Source organism: Pongo pygmaeus, chromosome 16 (assembly GCF_028885625.2).
Source record: "Pongo pygmaeus isolate AG05252 chromosome 16, NHGRI_mPonPyg2-v2.0_pri, whole genome shotgun sequence".
NCBI classification, from domain to species: domain Eukaryota; kingdom Metazoa; phylum Chordata; class Mammalia; order Primates; family Hominidae; genus Pongo; species Pongo pygmaeus.
In genome coordinates, this window is record NC_072389.2 from 70,099,250 (window position 1) to 70,108,543 (window position 9,294).

At 47.9% G+C, this 9,294-nt stretch overlaps 1 protein-coding gene across 3 annotated transcripts in view; it reads left to right on the forward strand.

Moving 5' to 3' along the window:
• The window catches only part of ZNF609 (zinc finger protein 609), a 229,812-nt gene extending 221,766 nt beyond the window's left edge, over nt 1-8,046 (forward strand). For 2 of the 3 annotated variants that reach the window (XM_054450150.2, XM_063652277.1), the window contains exons 6-10: nt 114-480; nt 2,157-2,332; nt 2,622-2,838; nt 3,291-3,369; nt 3,674-8,046. In XM_054450150.2, the coding sequence (XP_054306125.1) occupies nt 114-480; nt 2,157-2,332; nt 2,622-2,838; nt 3,291-3,364 (834 nt within the window). In that variant the 3' untranslated portion in view covers nt 3,365-3,369; nt 3,674-8,046. The remainder of the gene's footprint in view (nt 1-113; nt 481-2,156; nt 2,333-2,621; nt 2,839-3,290; nt 3,370-3,673) is intronic. The other variant, XM_054450154.2, reaches the window with a different exon arrangement.
• The last annotated feature ends 1,248 nt before the right edge of the window (nt 8,047-9,294 follow it).

Below are 9,294 nucleotides of genomic sequence, written 5' to 3' on the forward strand. Positions count from 1 at the left end.
CCCAGGTATCTAGTACTAATTATCTGCTCTGGTGGTTCTACTGGGACCTTGGGCTTGAAATATATCTTGTCTTATCTGTACAACACCCAGTCGTTGTTCTGTGATTGTTGTAGGAGGCAGAGCCCCGGATGTGGACATATGTTTATCCTGCCAAGTACTCAGACATCAAGTCAGAGGATGAGCGGTGGAAGGAGGAGCGGGACCGCAAATTGAAGGAGGAAAGGAGTCGGAGTAAGGACTCTGTCCCCAAGGAAGATGGGAAGGAAAGCACAAGTAGTGACTGCAAGCTGCCCACGTCAGAGGAGTCTCGCCTTGGGAACAAGGAGCCCCGGCCAAGTGTCCATGTGCCTGTGTCCTCCCCGCTCACCCAGCACCAGTCCTACATCCCCTACATGCACGGCTATTCCTACAGTCAGTCCTATGACCCCAACCACCCCAGCTACCGGAGCATGCCTGCTGTGATGATGCAGAACTACCCAGGTACAGCACCAAGTGCCAGCAATATTCCATTCACTGGAAGGGGGAATGAAGCACAGATTTCACGTCCAGAGTTTTCTTGCTCAGCCCCAAGGCATATTGAGGCTCGCTTAGATGACAGCCCTTTTTTCACTGAGTCATTCTATGAGGTGGCCACCATAACCCATAGTTCCTTGAATGACCCATAATGATAGTCTGTGTGACTACCTCTCTCTCCCTTGCTCCAGCTCAAGGATTGCCTCTGTAGTCAGTTTTCATTGCTAACTAAAGGTAAAACTCCTTCTCTGTCACTGCTGTCTCCCCTCAGCTGGAATTTGTAAACCATATACTCCACATTTTGCAGTGTGCTAGGCACTGTGGGAGGTACAAAAGAAGTAGAGCCATTGAGTTCCTTCCACTCCCGGAGCTTACAGCTTAATCATAGTGGAGAGACACAAAGAACAAATAAAATGCAAACCATAACAATGCATGGATTCAGTTGCCAGATCATGTTCACCTGTCAAGTAAGAAGAGCCATCTGAAGTCAGACTGGGGGGAAGTCCTGCTAGATTCAGCTTGGAAAAGACAAGCTCTTTATAGTGTTTAAATGTTTTTTGTTTGTTTGTTTTTTGAGACGGAGTTTCACTCTTGTTGCGCAGGCTAGAGTGCAGTGGCGTGATCTCAGCTCACCACAGCCTCCACCTCCCGGGTTCAAACAATTCTCTGCCTCAGCCTCCCGAGTAGCTAGGATTACAGGCATGTGCCACCACTCCTGGCTAATTTTGTATTTTTAGTACAGACGGTGTTCTTCTATGTTGCTCAGGCTGGTCTTGAACTCCCGACCTCAGGTGATCCAGCCGCCTTGGCCTCCCAAAGCCGCTCCTGGCCTTAAATGTTTTTTAACTTGTTAGAATAAAATGCTCTTATTTAACTCTACTCGTTTTGTTGCCCAAAGAACCATGTGGGGTGCTTCTGGGGTGGAAGGGCACTTCTTTAGCCTCACTCCTTAGAGCTTCCAGCTTCCTACATCAGCCTAAATAGTCTCAACATTCTGGTGACTTTATTATAAAGCACACTCTAAATAGAAATAAGCTTTTCAAACAGAAATAGGAAATTTCTTACCCTTGAGGTGTTCCTTTCTCCCTGTCACTCACACCCGTCAATATAAAAATCATAGTTGCATTTGTTGAGTGCTCGCCCTGAGCCAGACGCTGTCCTCTGAGATTTATACACATTATCTTTTTTAATCCTCCTTATCAGCTTAAGTAATAAGTATTGATATCTTCATTTTTGATGATGAAGAAACTGAAGCTCAGAACACTTATTTATTTGCTCAAGGTTACCAAGCTAGTAAGTCTGAGAGTAAGGTTTTGAGCCCAAGGCTCTGACTCCAGATCGTGTGATCTTTCCACTTTATCATGTCACTTCTCCAAGATGAATCTGAGACCAGTTCAAAGAACAGTATCCGACCTATGGAAGTTGGAAGCAGGAAACAGGGCCATGTTCCTAATATCCCTTAGCTAATTTTTCCTGTAGAGCTTAGTAAAGAAAGGTCAAGCCAACAGTCTCAGCCCGCCACTATGTTAGAAAATACCTCAGCCTGTGCCTAGGAAAGCTGATGCCCACCTAATCAAGCTCACTAAAGCAGAGCTTCCTCTACCTCTCCCATCTCTTTGACTGTTTGATTTCTCCTTCCACAGGTTCCTACCTGCCTTCCAGCTACTCTTTTTCCCCATATGGCAGCAAGGTCTCAGGTGGTGAAGATGCTGACAAGGCACGAGCCAGCCCCAGTGTGAGTTGTAAATCCAGCTCAGAGTCCAAAGCCCTGGACATCTTACAGCAGCACGCCAGTCACTACAAGAGCAAGTCTCCCACGGTAAGAAAAGTACAGTGATGCTGGCTGTTACCCAAAGACTAGTAAGGCCAGACCCAGGGTCTGGGAGAAGGTGGACAAGTTCAGGTCCTGACCACGGTGCAGCTTGGCTGACTTGACACTGGCAGCCCCCAGGGCATCTTCTTTATTCTTAGGTATCTTGCACTTTTAGGGGTCACAAGGTGGCGCCCTGGGCATCTCACTCGTGTGTGTGTGTGTGTGTGTGTGTGTGTGTGTGTGTGTGTGTGTGTGTCTCACTATAGTGCTTTTGTGTCTCCGGTTTCCTTTCCAGATAAGTGATAAAACTTCTCAGGAGAGAGATCGAGGAGGCTGTGGGGTGGTTGGGGGTGGTGGCAGCTGTAGCAGTGTCGGGGGAGCAAGTGGGGGTGAACGGAGTGTTGACCGGCCCCGCACCTCTCCTTCCCAGCGCCTGATGTCCACACACCACCACCACCACCACTTGGGGTACTCCTTGCTCCCAGCACAGTACAACTTACCCTATGCAGCAGGTAAGCCTGTTTTCCCTACCACCTGTTTTGTCTTGTTTTGTTTTGTTTTGTTTATCTTCATCCCAGTAGTAATGTCCACAGCTAGGACCCTCCTACCTGCCTCATAAGAATCCTTTTTTAATTTTTTTTTTTTTTTTGAGCTTCTAATCTGTGCACAGTCCTAACCTCCTGCAGTCATTAAAGCATATGATATTTATTCCTCCCTTGGAGTTTGGGGATTCTTAAATTCCTCCAGAATACTGGCCTTGATAGTCAGAAGAATATGGAACAGGTGTTCCCCAAAGGAAAAGAGAAACAATCAGCTGAGAAATAGAGCCTTATTATCTATCTCCAGCAAATATATCTGGCTGAGTATCAGATATTTTTTTCTGTCAGCACCCCAAAACTCAGGGAAAAAGGTTAATGGAAGGTTTCTGTGAGTGCTACACTAACATGTTCTCCTGCTTATTCAGGGCTTTCTTCTACAGCCATTGTTGCCAGCCAACAAGGCTCAACTCCCTCACTCTACCCACCCCCCAGGAGGTGAGAATGGTAAGTCACTTTTGTTAATTTGGGGCAACACATAAAGCCGGGATAGCTGCTACCTGGATCACAGAATCCCTAGGTGAGGAATAGCTATGAGGGGTCAGCAGTCTGGAATCCATGGAACCCTGGCCAAGCCTGTTGTACAAGAATCTCCCATGAAGCCATGTGCATCTGAGAGGACCTGTGGAACATAGTGTCCCCTAGGGACCAGTACTGGCCACTCCTACAATTCATTTTCTTGGAGTGCCACCTTGTGGTTGTTCTACCAACAAGCTGAGTGCCTGGTTATCTGTCCATGTTTCCCTTGCAGACACCAAGTGCCCGGATAAAGTCAGCTTCACGGGCCCGGACTGGCTCACTCAAGGAGGTGCTGAAGGTGCCATTTAGACATCAGTTAAATGGTGTTGATCATCCTGTTTGCCGTTTCCACCATGACTGAAGGCAGACCCTTGGCTATCTCACCTCCACCAGACCTCCGGACTACCTGACCCTCCCTCTTCCTCAGGAGCTGGAGAGCTGGTACTTAGCAAAAATATTTATTCTCTCAGCCACAGTCATGACTGTTGTGGCCTCTGTGGAGATGAAGGCACGGGAAGCAACCAGGGGAACATGGCCTCAGCCCAGAGAAGCCACCGCTCTGTTCCCCAAGCCCTTGGTCTGCTGCTGGAGCAGTACCAGCCCCCCTGCCCACCAGGGAGGGACCCCCACCCCCAAGCACTGGGTAAGGTCTGAAGACAGCACAGCAGCCATACCCCTCACCATCATTACCACCATCACCAGATTCTGCATCTCCCTAGTGCTTTGCACCCTGGGAATTGGCAGCATGTGGAGGAACTAGAATCTCAGGAAAGAAATTGGGGGTTGTTTTCTACATAATTGCGAAAACAAGGTCTTCAAATGTGGAGACTTCTCCCCATTTACACGAGCACATATAAACGCTCACAACCTAGCCTGGAAAGGAAGACCAAGGCATCTGCCCCAACATGGCCTTGAGCTGCCTGTGAGGCAGGGGGCAGGGGTTCCAACACCAGCACAGGGCTTCCCAGGGACACTGGGAGCAAGCTGGTGCTGGAGCATGAATGACATCTGTGAAGTAGAACCTGCGTCCCCACTAAGTCCTGCTGCTTCTTATTCCCCAACTCCTTGCCCTTTTCCCTTCCCTCCTAACCCCTTGGTGCCTTTCCCAGGGGGATCCCCACACTGGTCTTGTCTCTTCTTTTCCACTGCTTGGCTCTTAAGCCTCAGGCAGATAAACTAGTATTCCCCCCAGCATGGGGAACCTTGGAGTCTGCCAGGTCACCTTAGTGCAAGGCCCAGAAGGCAGCCCCTGGGAGCACCCAGCAGTTCTTGGAGATGTCCTGTCATCTAGCCATCTGATATCTTCCTCATTTGGGGCCACAGATATATACAGCCCAATTCCTCTGTCTACAAGTACATGATTTTATATAGCTCAGTCTATAACCTCCATGTGGGCCAATATAAGCTGTGTTTCTTGGTAACACATATTTTGTTTGAGGGGCCACTGGCCGTGGGAGGTTATTTGTTCCTTAGACCCTGGAATAACACATCCAAGCCATTACTTATTAGAGGCTCAGAATGTACTCAGTGGAGCTGTGCTTTGAGGCAGCCAACATTTCTCTGCTCTCCTTAGAAATGCAGTCTCCCAATGGAAGCTTTATACTCTTTGTACTGGGAAAGTGAGGATGATTTGGTTGCTTTGTTGGGGTCATGTCTTCCCCAAGGTGTGGGGAGCTTTAGCTTACTTGGCTTTTGAGGTATCATCCCTCTGTTCTCCCCTCCTATCTTTCCATGACCCTCTGGATTGAGAGAGAGAGAGAAAGACTGACAGACACCAGTGTAGGCTGGAAAAGGGAGTGTGTGACCAGAGTGCCAAAAATGACTAGGAGCAGGAACTTGGCTCTGACTCAGTTTGGAAAATGGGAAATAGGGGACAGTAAGCACAGTGCCCAGTAGTAGTTGATTTCCAAGGACCCTGGAACCCTACACATGAGAGGCTTAGGGTCACCATCTGCTCAAGAGGATCCCCTCTGATCTACAGGCCTTTCCCCTAGGTTTCTGCCTCCTCATTTTTGTTCAAGTTGGGTTCTGAGTCCTCCCCAAAAACCATTGTTTTAGACCTCTTGGCAGGACCCCCAAAACAGCCTCCCTCATACCCATCATTCCCTCTGCCTCCTGCTGCCCTCATGGGCAGTGCTCTGAGCAGTGACCTCCCTTTCCTCCGTGGAAGTAGCTAGTGCAGACACCATCAGCCCACCCCACCTGAGTCACACCAACCAAGAGGGTGACTGAATTTCAGCCTGATTATGCCCTCCTGGGGCTCCTGTGAGGTGGAGCCAAGGTTCCCTCTCTGTTCCTGTCTGTTTTTAAATATTGTTGTGTGTTTTGTATCTGTGGCACTGGCCTGCAGCATACTCTGTATATATTGTAAAGAAACCGTTTGGAGTAATTTTCTTTTGCATTGGGCAGGCATGGCCATGCATTCCTGCCCTTCAACTCGTTCTGTAACACAGAGGATGAACTTCTGTATTAGCTGGGCAGCCTTGGGTTCTCCAGAAGAGAACAGGTTTTTCTTTTCCTTTTTAATTTTTCTTCTTAAACATCTGGCTCTTTGATCCTCATATCCAAGTCTCCCCTGAAGAGTAGGAGCTGTTCGGAAGAGCAGGTGAAAGCCACCATGGCAGATCCTGATGCCTGCCGGGCCTAGTCTTCTCTCTGAAATAACATGAAGCAGCAGCTGTGGAGATTCTTGACAAGTGCTGAGTGAAAGATTTGCTGCCCACCTCTACATGGGGAGGAGAAGCACAGGTGGGAGCTACCTGTGGCATCCATGACCTAGTCAGAGGGATGAGGTGCTCAGCAGGGGTCCCCATCCTATCCCACCCCACAAACAAAGGCTGGAAAAATTTGCTACCAAGGGCCAAGACCACCAGACCAAGTCTGTTTATGAGCCACCCCTGCCCAGGCCCTCACAGACGTTGCTCACTGGGCTTCCCATAGAGAAGCTAAAGAGAGAGGGGGCCTCATCCTCAGATAGATCAGGCAAGGCTTGGAGAGCTGCTCTTTAGGATCCACATCAACTACTTCCTCATTTTAAGGTATGGCAATTCCCTTCATCCCCTTTTCCTGCCTTGTACATGTACATGTATGAAATTTCCTTCTCTTACCCAACTCTCTCCACACATGAAAAGGTCAAAGAACCACACGCTTAGAAGGGTAAGAGGGCACCCTATGAAATGAAATGGTGATTTCTTGAGTCTCTTTTTTCCAGGTTTAAGGGGCCATGGGAGGACTTAGAGAGTTGCGAGTTAAGACTGCAGAGGGCTAGAGAATTATTTTATACAGGCTTTGAGGCCACCCATGTCACTTATCCCGTATACCCTCTCACCATCCCCTTGTCTACTCTGATGCCCCCAAGATGCAACTGGGCAGCTAGTTGGCCCCATAATTCTGGGCCTTTGTTGTTTGTTTTATTACTTGGGCATCCCAGGAAGCTTTCCAGTGATCTCCTACCATGGGCCCCTCCTGGGATCAAGCCCCTCCCAGGCCCTGTCCCCAGCCCCTCCTGCCCCAGCCCACCCGCTTGCCTTGGTGCTCAGCCCTCCCATTGGGAGCAGGTTGGGGCGAGCTGGAGGCCCGGGCTGGAGGGGCAGTGTTGCTGTTCATAGATTTTGTTCCATTGGCGTTGCTCTGTTGGATTTAATTTCAGTCTTCCTGATTCTTCCCTTCTGTAAAGTGTATATTACCAAGTTCCTTGTTTTTTTATATATATATATAAATATATATATATACAAACTGTACTCTTTTTGCCTTTGTACATTCAGGCAAGAAGAGAAAATAAATCTTTTTAAGAGACAATCACAAATCTGTGAGGGCTGCTGGTTATTTCTCCTGGAGTTTGCTGCTGAGCTGCCTCTTCCTTCCTCCCAACTTTCCTATTCTCCCTCAGCTCTCCTGATCTTCCTGGCCCTGCTCTATATGCATCCTCAGCTTCACTTTCCCTGGCTGATGGCAAGCTGTTGAATCCAGTGTCCAGACTACCTGCCTTGTAATCCTTTTCTGCCCGGCATTGTTTTCTGGCTTGGCCACTGGCTTAGCCCAGGAGCTTTACTCTGTGCCCTCGCCTCCCCTCTCCTCACCTTTAGATTTCCATTCACCGAAGTGGCTTTGGACCCCTGGGTACTCTGGGACCTGTTTCCTGGAGGCCCTGGCTTGAAACACTCACCTGTGAAACTATGCAGCTGGGAGCTCTCTGCCTAAGAGTTGCACTATTTAAACCTGCCTGGGAGTTAGGACGGATGGTTTTAGGAATGACTGGGAAACTGCCCCTAAAACTCCCCCCACATTCCAGCCTCTAGAATGCTCTGATCCAGAGCTCAGTGGATGATTCCCAGCTGGTGGACTCCTATGGCTACCCCATCAGAACAAGGGCTAAGGGTTTATGGGTCAAGAGTATTTGATCAGAATTTTAAAGGGTGGTACACTCTGAAACACAGCCCAACCAAACCATTGTTTGGCCGCTTTCTCTTTTCCTCTACCTTCCTCCTCCCCACTTTTTTCCCTTTCTCTCTACTTCCTTTTCTTAATTGGCTTTGGAATTGAAGTATATTTTTAAATTATTTGTTGTATTTATTGAATAAAGTTTTTAATGTCCCTGTTCTTAAATTTAGACTTAGTTTGCCTTTCACACTCCACCCCCAAAATATTCTACCTTCTAAGTTGCTTTTTAAACTGTAGTGCAGCCTTTTGGGTACCATATTTCTTTCCTGTCAGTGGTCTTCAATAGCAAAATTTTTTTTTGAAAAGGGAAATCTTGACTGGGTGTTTTTTTTTTTGAAAAGGGAAATCTTGACTGGGTTTCCAATTTAGCCTTTGTGACTCTAGCCGTACTGAAGAGGAATCACCAATAGGTGGCAGCAGAATCTCAAGCAGGTTTCTTGGGAAAAAGTAAGGGACTGAGTTTTGTCTTGGTTCTTTTTCATCTGTCTTGTAGATTCCTTGTGTTTGTTTAATATCTGCATCCTAAATGCCAGCTGCCTCTAGGAATTACCTGCCCAGTGGGGGACACCTGATTTCAACTGAATGTCTCTAGTCCCAGACTTGCTCTAATAACATTTGCCAGGCACGGTGGCTCATACCTGTAATCTCAGCACTTTGGGAGGCCGAGGCGTGTGAATCACTTGAGGCCAGGAGTTCCAGACCAGCCCAGGCAACATGGCAAAACCCTGTCTCTACTAAAAATACAAAAAATTAGCTGGGTGTGATGGTGGGCATCTGTAATCCCAGCTACTCAGGAGGCTGAGGCAGGATAATCACCTGAACCCAGGAGGCGGAGGTTGCAGTGAGCTGAGATTACACCACTGCATTCCAGCCTGGGTGACAGAGCGAGATTCCATGAAAAAACAAACAAACAACAAAAAAAAAAACCTTGGGATTGGAGCTCATTACTTTTAATGAATACAAGTTAGAGTCCAAGATTAATGACTTGGCCCACAGTGAAAACACAAGCAGGCTCCATAAAGAGCAATGTGAGAGCCACAGCTCAACAGTAGACAGTTGCAAAAATGTAGGAGGTGGAAGAACATGCCCTTCAATTGGCAAAACAGAAGCAAAAGAAAAAAAGTGCCAGTAAATCCTTGAGAAATTAAAAAAACTGTGGTGAAGGATTCCAGCCCCCTTGGTGCCACTGAGAGCTTATCCATCAGGCTGTGGTGTGGGGGACTGGAAGCCACACCTCAGGACACTGAGCTCCAAAAGGAGAAAACTAGAACAGGGAAGGTGTGTGCTGCATCCTTCAAAGACCTCAGGAATGGGAATGTCAGTAGCTCCAGGCAAAAGAAAAAACCCAGTTTCAGGACCCAACCTCCCCAGCCTTTTACAGAAAAGGAAGAGCTAAGAGCAGACTGGATCTTG